The sequence below is a fragment of the Mirounga leonina genome, unplaced genomic scaffold, assembly GCF_011800145.1.
Source record: "Mirounga leonina isolate KUSES-001 unplaced genomic scaffold, KU_Mleo_1.0 Mir_82, whole genome shotgun sequence".
Lineage (NCBI taxonomy): Eukaryota > Metazoa > Chordata > Mammalia > Carnivora > Phocidae > Mirounga > Mirounga leonina.
In genome coordinates this window covers 50,120,240-50,139,940 of record NW_023270825.1, presented here as the reverse complement: position 1 = coordinate 50,139,940, position 19,701 = coordinate 50,120,240, and the positions used below count along the sequence as shown (strand labels likewise).

The window sequence follows — 19,701 nt, the reverse complement described above, 5'->3', positions numbered from 1 at the left end:
AAGGATTTTGCTCTGCTCAAGCTTATCCAACATCATTTAATGATTTCTGCCAAAGGCAAGTAAGAAAACAAGAAGGTGCCAGGTTGTACGGGATGTTTCCTCATGTACCATGAGAAGCAGAAAAAGGAAGAAATCAATGTTTGCTGATGGAAAAAGATAAAACTGTCAAGAAAATAAATGTTATTTTAGGTTTTTGTTAAGACTTTGGCATTCAGAGAAAATCAAAATAAAAGATTAATAATTCCTAAAAAAAGAATTGAATCATTCCTAGTAACTGTTTTCTCATTTTTCAGTCCTGGAAATACTCATATTTTACAAGCACTTTCCCCGTGTAGTTTAAGTTAAATTTTTCAGATCACAGAAAGGTTTTTATTCTTTATTGGTTTTTTTGAAGCATCTCTGAGCATTTCAGGGAAAGGCAGTGACAAGCCTAATTCAGAATGAATATGTCATATTTACAACCAGCACTGATATATATTATTAACTACCACTGACGGGATATTCTTTAGCATAGAAATAGATGGGGGGGGGGTAGAATCTTTCTATTATTGTACTGAAATTATTAAACTTAAATTTGAAACCTCAATGTATTAAAGTCAATTTAAGGAATGCTCTATTAGATTGGAGTTTGAAAATTTAGGTAAATCCAATTCTCTTAATTGGTATCTTTATGTCCTAGCCATAAGTGCAGAGAATATATTTCATTCAATAGGATCACAAGAAGACAACTACTGTATTTGTTTACATGCTACCTTTTGAAAGTAGTAGGGGTGGATATAACTATAAATGACCATTTACAATATGTTGAACATGCCCAAATGACTCATACTTTGTAAATTTTTATTTATCTGTACATATATGTAAGTACATATACATAGTAAGTGTGTGTGTATATATATATATATATGCAAACTGACAGCACATATGTAATATAGACTCAAAAATAGATCAATTAATTTGATTGTCATTCCACCATGAAAAAAAAAATTCACTTCAAAAAAAAAATTCACTTCAGATTATGTTAAGGTTTGTGAATTTAGATTTGTTGACAGCTCAATAACTACTAGGAAAAAAGATTTTAAATTCTGAGGGAAAAAAAAACTATTGTGGGATATCTACCATTTGGAGATCACCTCAGTTAAATAAGACATAACTGAAAACATGCCAATAGGAGTATTATGCTAATAATAAAAATACAAAATCCAATTCAGCAATGTGCATTTAATTATTCAGAACTTCTACAGTAAGGAACTCAACTGTTTAACTTAAAATGATACATTTCAACTTTGAACAACACAACCAACAGATTCTCAAATATATGTTAATAGGCAGTATTGATTTCCTTCTATCTCCTGGAAATGCCCTGATAATTTTAAAGCACTTATTTTATGTTAACTACTGTAATAAAATAACGGTTATGATCTTAGCACTCCTACTTATGATACTTTTCATTAAAATATGTAGATTTCAAAAGAAGATATCTAATTTCAAACTTCCACATGATTTGTATAACTACAATTTTGACTGTGTTTTGAGATCCATTTTTTGATCTCTCTGAGGATCAAATTTTGACCATGAGAGGTAAAGCTGTCATACCCAAACAAACCCTCAGTCTGTATTTATAGTCACCAACACATGAAATTCCTTGTGCATGGACTTGCAAACTTTCACTGCTTAGATTTAATTCAAGTAAAAGATGTATTTTTTTTTTAAAGATTAGGAGAATAAATTATGAAAATATGGCCTATACCCATGCTAATTATGTTAATAAATGTCCTAAGAAATAAAAGTAAAATTTGATTGAACATCATACCTTTACTAATGACTTATGGCTTTCTTTTATAAGTCTTCAGGAAAAGTAGAAGTATAATAATTCTGATTCACAATTAAGCAACATAAGGTCAGCAGCAAGGATGAAGAATCTAGGGTTAGATGTGTAAATATAGGTCTCATTAGGTTTGAGTCCAGGAAATGGGTACTGTCTTAAAGAACTGCCCCGGGGAAAGAAAGCTTGAGATAAAAGATTACAAGTAGACAGTTTATTTTTGCAATTAATCCTGTGGAAACAGAGTAGAGAATTGTGAATAGCGTAACAGAGAAGGAGGAGAAATCATACAACAAGCTGTTGTTGTGCTAGTCTTTGCAGAAAGTGACTGTGGCTCCATTCTACTGGGGCCCTCTGAGGAACCATGTAGAATGTGTCACAGAATGGCCTGACCAAGCTGGCACATAACAATCAGACCCTACTCCCTACTGACAGAAGAGCCACTTTTCAAATAGCAATTAGTACTCTGCTGTAGAAAGTTTAGTCTTGTTCCAGAATCTAAAGTTGTGTGCTGTGACCCTCTTCTTAGGACTTAAGGAATCCACACAGCATCCTCATCCAACACCAAGTCTGCTAGATTGTAGGACTGCGTGAGCAGCAAAGCAGTTTCCACTAGATCCTGGACTTGCTGCAGAGCCCTCTCTTGTTCTGACACTGATGACTTTTAAAGTTATCTAATAAAGTGACTTGGAACAATGTTTCCAAATGTAATATATTCAGCCTCTAAAATTCAAAAAAGCCTCCACCATATGTTGGGCCTCTTTCTTACAGGAATGGCTGTGAGAAGCAATAACTTTTTTATAACCTTAAATGGAATGATCCTAGCATGCCTCATTGGACTCCAAAAATCTCTACCACCTTGACAGTTCAGTAAAATTTGGAATACTTTATTTCTCACCCTCAGGCACGTTTCTATCTTACTATGGCATCCAAAGTACTTGTTACTTCCTTTTCAGAAGGTCAAAATGACATGATGTAATCAATATAATGTTCTGTAGATGACTGAGACGATCAAGTTCCCTGTGCACTATTATGTTAGAGAGTGAGAGAGATAATCTTGACCGGGGGCAGAGTAGTACATGTAAATTGCTGTCCATCCCATGTAAAAGCAAATTTTAAAATCTTCTTGATGAGAACAGAAAAGCATCCATTGTCAGATGATGAGCTGCATACCAGATAACTTGCTCCAATGAAGACACGGCAGCAGTGTTAATTTGATTGTTTACCATGGTCTTGCATCACCTGCCATAATCCACCTGGCTTTTTAGGTATCTCACATGTGAAAGAAATTGGAATGTGATAGAGACTACCACTCCTTCCTTGTCAAAGCTTGCATGGTCATACCTAACCTCTGAAATTTCTTCTGGGATGCAGTACTACTTCTGATTTAATATTTTGGTTTGGGAGGAACAATTTTACAGGATCCCACTGAGTCCTTCCTACCATATTGACTCTGACTTACTCCACAGATCAGGTAACCAAGGTGGGGATCCTGCCCACTGTTAAAGATGTCCCTCTCAATTATGCATTTGGGAGTCTGGAGAAATAACCATCAACCCACTTCTCTGGGCCAGGACTCCATTTATCATCTGGCTTCTTAAGCCTCCACTCCATGTTAGTATTACAAATCCATTGATTTCAGTGCCAACTCAATCCCTGTTCTTTGAAAAGCCCTCAAAAAGTCTTGGTATTTTTTTTCTTCAATGTAAATTACTATGACAAATGGCCACAAATCCCTTTGGGGAAAGATATTATTTTTGGTGTAAGATTGTAGTGATATTGGTAGACCTTTCCTCAAAGAAATCTGGCTTCCCTTCCAAACAATGAGTGTTGGCTCTGTGAATTAGCTTAGATTAGGAAACCAAATGAGTGATTGTGACTTTTTATTATAGTGGAAAATGTCAACCTCCCCCTTACCTCCTTTTTGTCTATTAATATGAGTCAAGTACCACTCCAGTCAGCTACCTCTATTTAGCCCCTAAAGCCATGATAATCTGTCATCCATCACAAAGCCCTGTAGATAAAGGCAACCTGGTTGCTACTGCAACCTTGCTATTCATTACACTATTTATATCTACACTGAGTCTGTTGGTGAAGTGTTACCACCCAACCTCTGCCATTTTAGAATCCTATCATCTTGCTGATTTTAGAGATCCTACTTCTACAGCAGCATCCCCTACTGGTCTCCCAAGGACAGTCACCCTTGAGCTTCTCAAAGATGCCAGTGCCCATCTGACTGGTGCATTTCTCATAGTAACAAGAGTATCCCTTGGGAACTCTCTAAAAACAAATCTCATATAATAAATCTATGCTAACATTCCCATCTCCCCAAGCTTTCATTAAGTACATTAACATTTTTTGAGTAATTATCTGTAATGTATGATAAATGTTTCTTATATGCAGAAAGACTATCCATAGAATTAAACAAAAGATGAACTCTGAAATAACTGTAAACAGATTCAGATCTCGTAAGGAGCAAAAAAATGGCTATTTGTAATGTAATCCTCATGTAATGAGGATTTTCATTAAATTTTTTCATTAAAATTTTTTTAAAATTCTTTGGTTAATGCTGATATACTGGGAATAAAAAAGTTTCTGCAGTTTTGGAAAGTGTTGAACCAAAAAAGACTTTCCACGTTTTGTATAAAAATCAATGGAAATGCTTTTTTGCAACGGGTTTGCCGCCAGAACACAGGCGTTGTGAAAACCACTGCTCAACCTAAACCAAAATGGGAAAGGAAAAGTCTCACATCAACATCGTCATCACTGGACACGTAGATTCGGGCAAGTCTACCACTACTGGTCATCTGATCTACAGATGTGGTGGGATCGACAAAAGAACTATTGAAAAATTTGAGAAGGAGGCTGCTGAGATGGGAAAGGGCTGAAAAGCTGAACGTGAATGTGGTATCACCACTGATATCTCCCTGTGGAAATTCGAGACCAGCAAGTATTATGTGACCATCATTGATGCCCCAGGACACAGAGACTTTATCAAAAACATGATTACAGGCACATCTCAGGCTGACTGTGCTGTCTTGATTGTTGCTGCTGGTGTTGGTGAATTTGAAGCCAGTATCTCCAAGAATGAGCAGACCCGTGAGCATGCCCTTCTGGCTTACAACACTGGGTGTAAAACAACTAATTGTTGGTGTTAACAAGATGGATTCCACTGAGCCAGAAGAGATACAAGGAAATTGTTAAGGAAGTCAGCACCTACATTAAGAAAATTGGCTACAACCCCAACACAGTAGCGTTTGTGCTAATTTCTGGTTGGAATGGTGACAACATGGTGGAGCCAAGTGCTAACATGCCTTGGTTCAAGGGATGGAAAGTCACCCGTAAAGATGGGAATGCCAGTGGAACCACACTGCTTGAAGCCCTGTATTGCATTCTGCCACCAATTCGTCCAACTGACAAGCCCTTGCGTCTGCCTCTCCAGGACGTCTACGAAATTGGTGGTATTGGTACTGTCCCTTGGGCCGAGTGGAGACTGGTGTTCTTAAACCTGGCATGGGGGTCACCTTTGCTCCAGTCAATGTTACATCTGAAGTAAAGTCTGTTGAAAAGCACCATGAAGCTTTGAGCAAGGCTCTTGCTGGGGACAATGTGGGTTTCAATGACAAGAACATATCTGTCAGATATGTTCGTCGTGGCAATATGGCTGGTGACAGAAAAAATGACCCACCAATGGAAGCAGCTGGATTCATGGCTCAGGTGATTATCCTGAACCAGCCAGGCTAAGTCAGTGCAGGATATGCACCTCTGCTGGATTGTCACACAGCTCACATTGCTTGCAAGTTTGCTGAGCTGAAGGAGAAGATAGATCGTCGTTCTGGAAAAAAAGCTGGAAGATGGTCCCAAGTTCTTGAAATCTGGTGATGCTGCCATTGTTGATATGGTTCCTGGCAAGCCTATGTGTGTTGAGAGCTTCTCTGACTATCCTCTGGGCCGTTTTGCTGTTCGTGACATGGGACAGATGGTTGCTGTGGGTGTCATCAAAGCAGTGGGCAAGAAGGCAGCTGGAGCTGGCAAGGTCACCAAGGCTGCCCAGAAAGCCCAGAAGGCTAAATGAATATTATCTCCAATACCTGCCACCCCAGTCTTAATCAGTGGTGGAAGAACGGTCTCAGAACTCTTTGTGTCAATTGGCCATTTAAGTTTAATAGTAAAAGACTGGTTAATGATAACAATGCATCATAAAACCTTCAGAAGGAAAGGAGAATGTTTTGTGGACCATTTGTTTTTTGTGTGTGTGTGTGGAAGTTTTAAGTTATTAGTTTTTAAATTCAGTACTTTTTCATGGAAACAACTTGACCAAAAATCTGTCACAGAATTTTGAGACCCATTAAAACAAAAGTTTAATGAGAAAAAAAGAAAAATCAGTGGAAACAAAACTACTCGAAGGTATGACTTCAACCATCAGAAAGACTGTAAGCACTTCCTCCTAAATGAGCTGTGGTGAGTATATTTATTTACCCATGTAGCCATGAACTTAAAGAAGATGTAGATCTCCAGGAGAAAAGACTAGGTGTGTGTATAAGTCTGTGGGAGGACAGATGATGAAGGTAGTTATTGACATGAAGTTTGTGATTAATATATTTTTGAGTACAATAAATCCTAAAGCTTTTCCTACAACCTATCCAAAGAGTCACTGCAAAAATATTAGTTGTTTTAGTTGGAGAGTCTCTTACATGATGCAGCAGACAGATCTAGCCTAGATAGATTTATCATAGATGAAAAAAGTACACTGTATTGAATTCCATAAACCATGAGAAGGAATAGATGTAATATTTGATGATCTCTGTTTAGATAACAGATTCCAATTCTGCCTGTTAATTGGACATAAATCCAAAAATCGAATACATTTATTTTTCATGTACATGCATTAATATTATTGTAAGAAATTTAACTGACTCAGAAAAAATATATGGAAATATGAACCAAGATGTACAAAATATTTGCAAAGGACAACACACAGATAGTAGTAATGGTTTCAAACTGAAAAACCTGTTATGAAGGTTTGCTAAGATTTTCATTATGGTAAGTTTATCACTTTAAAATCTACATATGAAATTAACAAGGATAAAACATCAATAACTCAGCAACCATCTTGACAGTTAAGAATACATTTGTATAGGGGCACCTGGGTGGCTCAGTTGGTTAAGCGACTGCCTTCGGCTCAGGTCATGATCCTGGAGTCCCGGGATCGAGTCCCGCATCGGGCTCCCTGCTCAGCGGGGAGTCTGCCTCTCCCTCTGACTCTCCCCCTCTCATGCTCTCTCTATCACTATCTCTCTCAATAAATAAATAAAAATCTTTAAAAAAAAGAATACATTTGTATAGCAATCAAATGACTGATATGATCTCATTTTAAAATTGAGAAATAGTCTTACCCTTATTTTTTTTTAATTTAAAAATCAAACAATCTCTAAGGATGAGCTGTAATAAACTAGTAGACAATTTTAATGCTTCTTAGGGTAGTATTTTGGATATACATAATTTTTTCAAAGAATGATTTTCAAAAATATTTTAGTGATGAGAATATTCAAAAGAAATCTTACCCCAAAAGCCAGCATATAAAACACATAAATGTAGAGCTATTTTGGCTTGATGTACATTTTTGTTTTTGTTTTGTTGTCTTTGAAAAGAGAAAGAACGCCTCCCAAATATGCATACCCATGTTTGTTACTGAAACAAATTCAAAGACCTTTACATTATACTTATTACAATAGAACTGTCTTCCTGTTTGAGAAGTTTGAAATATTCAAAGTGTCCTACTGAGAAGTTCTTTGTAGAAGTTTTCCATACTTTCTACCACATGGTTTCATGGCAAGAAAAATGCAATGTAATTAAAATTTCAGCATTTATTTGGGTGGGAGGTATGAAAAGCTCATTTTCAACATCAAAGAAAAGAGAAAAATGCTTGAGGCCAATCAAGGAAATACTGAAAAACAACAACAAAGGAGTGACTTGCTTTCCTATATAGCAAAGCATAAAATAAAGCTACAGGAATTAAAATAGCATGGCACCATATAAGAAGGGATAACTAGAATGATAAAATAATGCAATTTTTGTTCATGATAAAGATAGAATTTTAATAACTTTTAAAAATGCTTTAATGTTTAACATTAAACATTATATAATGTTAGAATGTTTTTTTTTTTTTTTTAAGATTTTATTTATTTATTTGAGAGAGAGAGAATGAGAGACAGAGAGCATGAGAGGAAAGAGGGCAGAGGGAGAAGCAGACCCTCTGCTGAGCAGGGAGCCCGATGTGGGACTCGATCCCGGGACTCCAGGATCATGACCTGAGCTGAAGGCAGTCGCTTAACCAACTGAGCCACCCAGGTGCCCTGTTAGAATGTTTTTAAAAGTTCTCATTACAAGAAAAAATTTTTATAACCACGTATGGGGACAGATGTTAATTAGACTTAACTGTGGTGATCATTTCTCAATGTTTACAAATACCAAATCTTTACATTATACACCTGAAACTAATATAATGTTCTATGTCAACTGTACCTCAATTTTTTTAAAAAAGAGAAAAAAATAACATTTTAAAGATAGCATTTTTATTGTTAGAGTTATAGTTAGAGTCTAAGTATAAATTACTTAGAAACAATAAAAATCCAGCATATGTTTTATTATGTAGGGTGGAATGTTAACTATCCTGTCTGGATTAGGGCAGAGGGAAGAAGAAAGAGAGAGAACACTAGACTAATATTCACACTATGGACAACATGTTTCCTAATGATTAAATCATCAAGTACATAAGTAACTAGATAAGCTGTTACTTAAAAAGAAAGCATACGATGTAAGATACACTGATATGAAAGAGATCTACTAAACTAGGGACAAAATTCGTAAACCAAAGTTGAAAAGATTAAAATGATTCATCTTTTAAAAAACAAAAATCTCTGGGTAAAAGTAACACAAACAATATTAAAAGACAAATATTGTCTGGTAGGTAAAATTTGCAACATATTTTGCAGACACTGAATTTATTTTTATAGTACATAAAAAGTCCCTGCAGGTCCACAAGAAGACAAGCAGCTAACCAATAAGAGAAGAGAAGTAGATAAAAATAATCAATAGATGAAGAAGATGAACAAATGATTGATACATGTGTGGGAATATGTTCAAATTGACTAGTAATTAAGAAAATGAAAATTTAAATTTCACTGGAATGTAATTCACCCTCTCACATCAAATTGGCAAAAATATTAAAGATTCACTTATACTAAGGAAGTAAAAGTCACTTTCAACTTTGGCTAAATTCCGTTTTGAAGAAGGAAACTATCCTACAATGATGCTGGCATACATGTAATAAAGATGTGCATAAACACATACACATTCCAGAAGTGTTCACTAAATTATTATTTGTAATAGTAAAAATCCATAAGTAATTCAATTTTGAACAAAATAGCAGCAATTACATATATCTAGTGCATGCATACAGAGTACAATTCAGGCTTTGTGAGGATAATGCTCTAAGTCAGTACTTCTCAAATTTTAGTGTACATCAGAATCACTCAGAGGGCTTGTGACAACACAGATTGCTGGCCCCAACACAGGAGCTTCTGACATGATGGGCACAAGAACTTTCATTTCTAACCAGTTCTCTCCAGGGATCACCCATTGAGAACCACTAGGCTGGATCTATACTTGCTGATTTGGACACATGGCCAAGTGAAAAATTCTAGTCACAGAACAATATTTTTCATTATCTAATTTAAAAATGAAAATAAAACATTAACATATATAATCATATTTATGGAAATGCACTAAACAAGGACTGCAAGATAATACATGCAACTATTTAATGTTAATTTCTGGGAGGTGGGTGGGAGAGTGATGGGGAATATTCAAGTTAAATATCTCATTGTTTAAGTCATTTACAAGAGAACTATATTCACAATTCATTTGGTATTAATGTGATAATATTGAAAGAGTAGAGAGGAAGGAAAGAAGGAAGAAAAGAAGGGAGCAAGGGAGGGAGGGAGGGAAAAAGAAAACAAGGAAGAGAAAGAGAGTGGGTAGCTGAATCCTGAAATTGTGGGCATCTAGAGGTAATATTAGGTTGGTAGGTTTACCAACAAATCTTTACCTCCCTTCTTTCTTATCTCTCCATCTATCTTTATAATAAACTCTCATTAAATGAAGTAGTCTGAACATAGTTCTAGTCCCTGCAAGCTAAAAAAAAAAAAAAAAAGGTAATTAGCAGAGATGTAAAGGCTCTGCAGAGTATTAAAACACAGAAATATTGAAATTTATTTAAATGCATCTAATTTAAAGTAGACTGTAAGCTAAGAACCATTTTTTTTCAACCTACTTATTTTGATACTTACATATTCAATTCTAGACATTAGAGTCTAAGTATAAATTGCTTAGAAACAATAAAAATCAAGCATATGTTTTATTATGTGTCTATATAATGCTTATTACATGCCAAGTACATATACATATATATGTATATATACATAATACACATACCTATATATTTACAATCTACATTTAACTCTCGAAAGGAGTCTATGATCTAGGCATGATGGTTACCATCATCCCTTTTATACAGATAAGAAACCTGAGGCAGAGAGAGCCGAGAGGTTGAGGAACTTTCCCAATGTCACACCAGCAGGCCCCGTGGATCCAGGGTTATATCCAGGCAGTCTGGGTCCAGGGCCATGCTATGAGCCATGGCATTGTACCTTCCTCTCCTTCATTTATTTCCCTTGGATACAGTATTACCCTCAGGCCATTCCATATTGCCAGATGATATATTTTTGGAGAAAATTTTTTAAAATCTAGAAAAAAATGCTGCCTTTGAATACTTCTAGAGATGGAGATTTTATGATTCTCGTTGCCACAAGAATAGGCAACAGAGAAATCTCCTGAAGAGTGCAGTGAGGAGCTTCTCTCTCCCACAGCATTCCCAACTGTTATCATATTCACGTTAGACAAAGCGGCAAGAAAGACAATCCAGCTTCATGATACCAGCCAAGAAAACCCACCCTCAGGACCAGCTGCCACTAGCATGCCCTTTAGTGTCTGGCCGGGATGCCAGAGCCCAGCTGTTCTGTCAGCTTTCCTTACACAGTTTATTGACAAAGAAGAGGCCCCATTAATTTTTCAAACAGGCAACAGAAATGGAAACTGACTCACCTGCAAATACCTGAATTAACTTCTAGGAATGAAGAAATAACACTACTGAAATAAATTTTTCTTAGGGTCAGAACACACTGAAATTGTTCCAGCAATGGAATTGCTTAGAAAAAATAAAATAAGGTAATAATCTACTCCTTGTTCCAGAACTTATTTTGGATTGGCCAGACATCAGAGATTACACTCCAGATTGTGAATCGTTACAGAGAAAAATGTATGGAGAAAATAAGAAATTCCTAGTATTAAGGGAAGATAATTTTATCTATTAATTTTCAGTTAAAAGCAAATGTTATAATTTGCAATTTAAGCCACTGTGAATTTTAATTTTTAATATTTTTAATAATAACTATTTTAATAACTATTTTTTCTAGATTACTTTTTACTAACAGTGTAGCATTAAGTTTTATTAAACATATTTTACCATTTTAGTTCTAGTTATGGTCTTATCTTTCAATCTCTGGCTACATTCTGTGAAGTTCATATGCTTATTTTTATTTGTCGCTCGAGTCAAAATGGTAAGGTTGAACATCTTTGAGTAGTAAGAGTTAAGGATGGTAGGAGCAAAAGACAAGATTAAAATGATGAGTTCATAAAATCTCCACATTGCTCCTTACTTTCTTCTATGCAGTGGTATTAGCTGGATTTTTTTTTTCTTCCTGCAACACTAATACTTAAAATATGTAACTTTGCTACCAAATGAGACCTCTTTTCCATCGTAGTGTTTGTGCTGATTACCGGTGTATATTTTGAACTAGACAGGTTAAATATATGACAGTAAGAATTGGCAGTTAATGACTAAGACATCCTGAATATTCTGTATTATATTGGAATTTTTTACATCATAAATACACACTATATTACCTCTGCCTAACCCTTTCTTTCACTCCTACAAACTTTTTCTCTGCTCATTATTTATAATTTTAGTGCCCTTTGAAAAGTCTCAATTTCTGTTCCTGCTATTAAAGTAGCTTATGAAAACTGTAGCAGATGACTCTGAAAGTGAATGCATACACCTGCAAACATTTGTTTTTAAAAAGTTTTCTATGAATATAATGACTAGGAGGAAGGAAAGTACATGTGACCTCGTGCACCACATTCTTCAGAACAAATGCTTCTTCGGCTGCAATTATGTCATCATGAAATCATGCTCCACATTCTAAAATAAACTCATTGCCATATGAATTGTTATCTGACTGAGATATTTTTGTAGTTGTCTTTTAACAGCTTCCTTAGAAGTGTCTTCCAAATTTCTCACAATACCAAAACAAAAATTTCTTTCTTCATCTTATCCAAGTGAGTACGACAAGCATGAATGTTCAGCAATCACCACCCTTATCCTGCATTGCACACACACAATTACTTGAATTTCTCACACACAAACACACACACACATGATTTTTTAGCTAAATCTTCTAAAATATACATTTTTGGCTTCCAAGAAAGATCAAAGAGAGTTTTCCTCAATGTCACAGTTCGGGACTCACCTGTGGACGTGGATGTCCTGTGACCAGACAGGTCAGTTCTAGTGTTTCTCCTTCCCGTATAGTATAGACCCTTTCCGAGTAGCGCTCCTCCTCAATGTTACAGGCCAAGCCTGAATGCACAATACGAACCGTTGGGGGAGCTGTCAAGTCAGGAAGAAGAGAGACAAGATACATAAAAAAATAAGTCAACTGTCCTCCCATGAATCATCCTGGTTGTAAGAGCAATTCTTATTAGACTTTACCAGTTAGATCCATCAGGCTTAACGTTTGAGCAACCCCAAGGGATTAAAGGTATTGCTGGACAGAAAGCTTCAAACTTATCTAACAAGTCACCAAGACACTCTGAAAATGGCAAAGGGAAACAGGATGGTGGGAGAACAATGGTGACATAGGAAATCATCATTACAAGACTACATGATAAAATCTGAATGCTAAAAAGTGAGAGGTCCCTTTCTTTCGGAAACCCAAAATTTAATATAGTAAAGGATGCTGTTCAAATTCCAGGTAGTGCAAACTCAAAAGACCATTAGAAAGGGAAAAAAATTGTATGAAATACATTGGCATTTTTCTGTTAATAAGCCTCGTGGTGCAAATAGGGAGCTAACTCAAATAGGAATGAGAAGATTTGGTTATGAGGAACTGAAACCAACTTGGTTTTCAACATTTATAGATTCCTGTGTTGATATGAGCAAAAGATGATCACTGAATTAAGCTACTGAAGAAGGCAAGAAATCATTAATGCCCAAGTATAACTTACGGGAAAATTCCTTCTGGAAAAATGTGTGTTCTGAAAGTAACATAAAAGAAAGTTTCCAATATCTAATACTTCGTTTTATATAACCAAATGTATAGAACACTCAATAGTATTTAACAACTGAAAAGAACATATTTTATTAACCTCAAGTTCAAGCAGAAACTAAAGGATAGAAAAGCCTATTTATGGATAATAGAACAACTGGGTATTTCAAGATTTTTCTGGATATCCAAGCAGATCCTGTTCAACATTCAAATTCAAGATTCCATTCTCCAATACACCGCATCAAATGAAAAGCAAAAATTTCCAAAAGAAGGATAAGAAGAGGAGAATTTAGTAGTTCTTACATTCACTATGCACAAAAAGCTCCCCAGAAACTATCTTAAAGTACAGATTTCAGAGGTACATCCAGAAATCTGTTATGTATGCAGAAAAACCTAGGAATCTGCATTTTTGCCCAACCCCCAAATGATGACAATGCTAGTGCTACTTAGACCAGATTACTAGGAATAATTTTCTAAAACTTACAGATGTTTGTTGACTAAAGGAAAATACTCCAAGGGATAAAATATCCTTTTCCTTTTTTTTTTTTTTTAATTTTATTTATTTATTTGACAGAGACAGAGACAGCGAGAGCAGGAACACAAGGAGGGGGAGTGGGAGAGGGAGAAGCAGGCTTCCTGCTGAGCCGGGAGCCCGATGCGGGGCTCAATCCCAGGACCCTGGGATCATGACCTGAGCCGAAGGCAGTCGCTTAACCAACTGAACCACCCAGGCGCCCTATCCTTTTCCTTTTAATATTTTCAAGTAAATAACTTCATGCTGTGCATTATTTCACTGGTTTGGAAAATTAAGTGATGCTCAAACAAATCAAATGTTTTGTTTGGTCTATAAAACCAATTTATCAAAAAAATTATTTTACCATGTCTTTGGACACTGTCTAGACACTATAATAATTTGTTTAGTTTTATGACATTAGAAATTTTTATCTGCAGTGTTTTTCTGGGTGTTCTGATATATTTCACACAATGTTTCCTATAAATCATTTCCTACAGTGATCAGATTTAAACTTCAATTTAGATAAGTAATACTAGAGAGCTACTTATTTTTAAACATCTGTCATGTAAACTATATATATTATAGAGGTTAACAAACTGATGACGATAAATAAAAATTTGCAAAATATAAATAGAAAATATAGATTCATTACTTTGAAATTTATTTCTATGCCAAATTTAGCTTAATAAGTGATAGCACACATTTACTAATACATCTAATTATAGAGTAACATGACATTTTTCCAGATTAATTTACATGTTATTTTTGTTTTAATTTCAAATCAATGAATAGCATTGTTATTTTTAAGCTATATCTTTCCAAAGCATCATTATGCAAATAAGTAGCTTTATTTAAAACATTTAAATTATACAGGAAGCACATTGTGTTCATTTACAAGGGTTAATTTTCTGCTATTTTCTTCTATATTTTAACACATTCTTGGAAAAGGTAATCGCCTATATATTGTAATCATTATGAACCTACCACCTCTCTTATGGGAGGGTGGAATATTCTGCCAAATTTTAGGAGTGGAAGGTGTATTTTTCCTAGTATGCATTAAAATATATGCTGAGTACTTTTGCTGGTCAACGATAAGGTGAATATTTTGGAAGCTTCCAAGAACTCTTTTGGTCTGCAGAAAGCTCAACTGAAAAGGTCTTAGCTCATCCAGGTCATCGCTCTTATTTCCAAATTGAGGACATCAAGTGACCTGCTCACAGGCCTGCAGGTAGTTGTGGCCTAAATGAGAGCAGAACCAGCGGTCCTTTGTTCTTTTCTCTACTTCATGCTATTAAAACTATGTCTGACATAGTTAAATTAGGGTTCTAAGTAACTCCTAAACTAGATGTACCCTAAGACTAGGGGAATAAAAAAAGACTGAGAAACTGTTCATGAAGTCGTTAGAGCACCATAAGTAGGTGAGCAATATAAATAGTATAATTGCTGCAAAAAATGAAATGTAACATTCTTTCAATTCACCATCCTGCCTCCAGTCTCTGCCAAACCCAGGAAATCTCACAACTGTCAAAATAATATTTTGTAATTCCTATTTTCATCATGTCCTTTTCCTGCCTAAGGATTCATGATGTCTCTCTACGAGACTGTTTCACAGAGTTTAATGTCTCTAGGTGCTCTGTAAATGTCCTCATACTGACTATACAACCCGAAATCCTACTTTTCTGTAACATCAGCCCAACATCAGTGGGAAGGTAAAGAGCACTGAAATTTTAAGACTTTGATCTCATACATGGACTTTCAAGCATATATTTATTCAGCAACTGCTATACACCACATACGAGAATGTTTGCTCACAATATTCTCCCATCTAGAATTTCCAGACTGATATTTAGATCAATGTTCCTGACAACTTCTTAGATTATTTAGCAATGATTTTATTTTCTTGTCTTCAGGAGATAGGCACTGCCCAGTGATTCTGCTTTTTCTTAACACATTAACTTTATATTAAGCACATCGTTGCCAGGATGGAGCATCATTTTAGGCATCTGTTCCATACCACATGATTCAGAGCACAGAGTAGGTTTATATTTAATAATTTATTTTAACTTAATAATTAATCTGTAATTTATGGTTTAGCAAATATCACTATAATGACACCAACATCCTGTTTCAGCAAAAATATCAACTATCATGGCACTGAATTTACTTACTGTAAATATAAATGCAGTTTGCAGTACTATAACTGAAGCAAGTCATCTTTTATCCTCTGCCTTGTTGAAAAAAGCCTCAATTCATCATCCTGAAATTGGACTAAGGGTTATGATCCCCTTTGCCCTGTAGAGTCAGCAATGAATTAAAATGTTAAAATATTGCATGAGACTCATATTCATCCAAATTTGTTTGAAGTAAACCAAATCCCATTACATAAAATCTTTCCTAACACTAATCACATCAACTCCCTTAATTCGAGTAAATTGGCTTTGGGTTCAAAAAGTCAGCCTAAAAGGGCAAAAGAGAGACATTCTTTTATCTTGTTAGAATATATTTTTGAAAGTTAAACCAAATTCTCTCTGTATTCTGTTGGAGAAAGAACACAAATAAATTATTCTCCAATGGCAACAACCAGGAGAATTTGTAGGCTTTCATTCTCATATACAGACTTTCAAGCATATATTTACTGAACAACGGCTTTAGATCAGGCATGAGGCTATGTTCTGGGGATATAAAACTTAATACTATGAGCTGTAACTTTTAGCAGCTTACAGCCTATTGGATCTGTCCAATTTAGAAGGAAGGAAGGAAGGAAGGAAGGAAGGAAGGAAGGAAGGAAGGAAGGGAGGGAGGGAGGGAGGGAGGGAGGGAGGGAGGGAGGGAGGGAGGAAGGAAGGAAGGAAGGGGGGGAGGGAGGAGGGAAGGGAGGGGGAGGGAAAGAAGGAAGAGAGGGAGGGAGGGAGGAAGGAAGGGAGGGGGAGGGAAGGAAGGAAGAGAGGGAGGGAGGGAAGAGGGAAGGGAGGGAGGGAGGAGGGAAGGAAGGAAATAAGGAAAGAACAATTACAGTTGAACAGGATACATACTCTAACAGAAGAAAGTGAAGAGTAGTGTAAGAGGACAAAGCAGAAGATGCCTCAATCTGCCTGGAGGGTTCCAACATGTTTCACAGGGTCAGTGACATGTAACCTAGGTCTGGAAAGATGCATGTGGAGGGAACAAAGGGAACGGACATTCCAGAGAGAGGAAGCAGTGTGTTCAAAGGCATGTCTGCAAGAGACTGCCGGCAGTGTTTAGGAAATAACTACATAAAATGTGGTCCATGTCGTCTATAACTTACTCTGAATTTTGACGCTGGTGCCACTCTCTCAAGTTGCCATCATGTGTCCAGACACAGCAGAGACGCTGTATGGCTCTGGGAATGGAAATGAGGACAGAGACCTACTTTAGAGGTTTTGCTGGACAGGAGTTGAAGATTAACTGAGTGTGGGGTGAAGGAGGAGGAGTTAAGATGACACTGAAGTTTACACCTTGGTTAACTAGGTAAAAGATGAGTTTTTATTTTATTTTTTTTTAAGATTTTATTTATTTCACAGAGAGAGAGAGCGAGAGCAGGAACACAAGCAGGGGGAGTGGGAGAGGGAGAAGCAGGCTTCCCGCGGAGCAGGGAATCCCATGCGGGGCTCGATCCCAGGACCCTGGGACCATGACCTGAGCCAAAGGCAGACGCTTAACGACTGAGCCACCCAGGTGCCCCAAAGATGATTTTTTTTAAAGATTTATTTATTTGTTTGAAAGAGAGAGAGCAGGGGAGAGGAGCAGAGGGAGAAGGAGAAAGAGTCAAAAGCAGGCTCTGCACTGAGCCCTTGGAGCCCGAGGAGGGGCTCAATCTCACAACTCTGAGATAAGGACTCTGAGATCACAACCTGAGCTGAAACCAAAAGTGAGATGCTTAAGTGATTGAGCCACCCTGGTGCCCTAAAACATCATGTTTTTAATAGAAAATGCTCTCTTGAGCAACTGGCTGGCTCAGTTGGTAGAGCATGCAACTCTTGGTCTCAGGGTCATGAGTTTGAGCCCCCTGTTGGGCCCAGACCCTATTTAAAAAAAAAAAAAAAAAGAAAGAAAGAAAATGCTCTCTTGATCACTATGGACTCCACATTATTCATGCGTGGGAAAGATTTGAGATGAGGAGTTCTGAGCCCAAATCATGGAGGGCTTTGTTAGAGTAAGGACTTAGCTGCAAAGCATTTTTGAACGAGACACCTTTCTCCAATAGCAGTCCGGTACGAGGCACTGTTTCTGAAGGACACATTGCTTTTAGCCAGTAAATAGGTTTGGTATTAGGAGTTTTCTCGCATCTAAGAACCCCAAGTAAGAGCTCTGTACTTTGGTAGGTCCCTCAAATCCCTGATGCAAATACTCTCTGAGAATTCAAGTTGCCAATATAAGCTTGACACTCTTCAACACGAGTCAAGAAGACAGCTTATTCTTGATGTAGATCACAGATCTCCTAGGATAGGCAGTGTGGAGAGAGGGATGCTCAGTGGCCCCCCCCTTAGAAGCCCTGGGGAAGACATCAGTGAGCCACCCTGCACCAGCATCCCTCACACATTCTGTCAAGAGACAGAGGCCCAGAGACACAGAGACAGAGAGAGAGAACGTCTCACACCTTACTGCTCTCATGCATCAAAGATAATACAGTTGACACTTAACACCATTCTTAGCAAGCATTCCGTTTTGCTTTTAAAGCAAACATAACAATAATCAAATTTCTTTCCATTTTTCTATTGATTTAAGTGATTACATGCTTTCATAAAACACTTCTTAGTCTTCTACATCTTACATTTAGCTAATTGAAATTGCCAATAATTGGCCTCTTCTGCTTATTTCACAGTCTCCAATATAGCACATGTGAGTAGTAATTTTAAAAATTAAAAAAATGGTGTCTTCCTTTCTTATTCTGTCTTTCCTACCCAAGTTACTAGTTTAAGATAGTAGGTGAGTCTTCTCCTCCTTCCTTTTGTCACGATGATCTCCCAATTCAACTTTTAAATTAAGTATTGTGTCTATAGGCATAGTCCATAATTATCCCTCTTGTTGTTTACAACCCGTTGCCTAATATTTTTCTCCATAGGCTCACTATATTACATATTCTGATATCACAGACACAAATAGGGAAGAAGAGAATAGGAAGATCCGGGGGAGGAGATGAAGATCTCAGTTTCAGATGCTGATGGTGAGCTGACCAACAGCTGAAAAGTCATTGCTGGACACAAAAATTTAGAGCTTCTAAATAGTTGTGGTTGACACAAGAATAGGTGGAATCTCTAAAAGAGAGAATGTAGAGTGAGAAATTAGGAGGATAACAATAAAAACATGAGTAGTATGAATTCTTAATACAGAGAGGCCAAGGAAAAAGACTTAATATGTTTTTAAAGTCAGAGAAATAGAAGGAAAACAAAAAAAAAAATGTGGTGCTTTAAAAGTTACGTAAAGAGATGCTGAAGCATGGGGAACTGTCCAAAACTGTCACTTACAAGAGTTGTAAATTAGGAGGATCACAGACAAAAGGTCATTGCTTATGACAGCTAGAATGGCATTGGTGAATTTTGAGTGAGATATGGTGGTAGAGTAGTGGGATCAAAGATGAATGAGATAAGGTTTGATTGAGAAGGAGAGAAGTCTTAGTAGGCCAAACTGAGCTTAGGGCAAAAAGCAAAACTGCGATTGAGGTTTACCCACGTTGTAAAAAGGAATGGTAAGTATAAAATGGAATACTTTAACAATATTATACCACCATTTCAGGATTGCAAAGACTTATTATTTACATTATAAGAAACAAACCATAATGTTTGTATTTCCAATATAACCGATTTTTTTGCAATACCATACTATTTTCTACTATCATTCATCATTTTTTTTTTCATCAAACCTTTCAGTCAAGAGCCTGTAATACATGCAAGTAT

At 36.5% G+C, this 19,701-nt stretch overlaps 1 protein-coding gene and 1 pseudogene across 1 annotated transcript in view; one reads left to right on the top strand and one right to left on the bottom strand.

The window, feature by feature from the left end:
- The window catches only part of MDGA2 (MAM domain containing glycosylphosphatidylinositol anchor 2), a 797,493-nt gene that overhangs the window by 439,899 nt on the left and 337,893 nt on the right, over positions 1-19,701 (bottom strand). The window contains exon 2 of the mRNA XM_034992713.1: positions 12,475-12,614. Coding sequence (XP_034848604.1) covers positions 12,475-12,614 — 140 coding nt within the window. The remainder of the gene's footprint in view (positions 1-12,474; positions 12,615-19,701) is intronic.
- Positions 4,555-5,985, top strand: LOC118002339 (annotated as a pseudogene).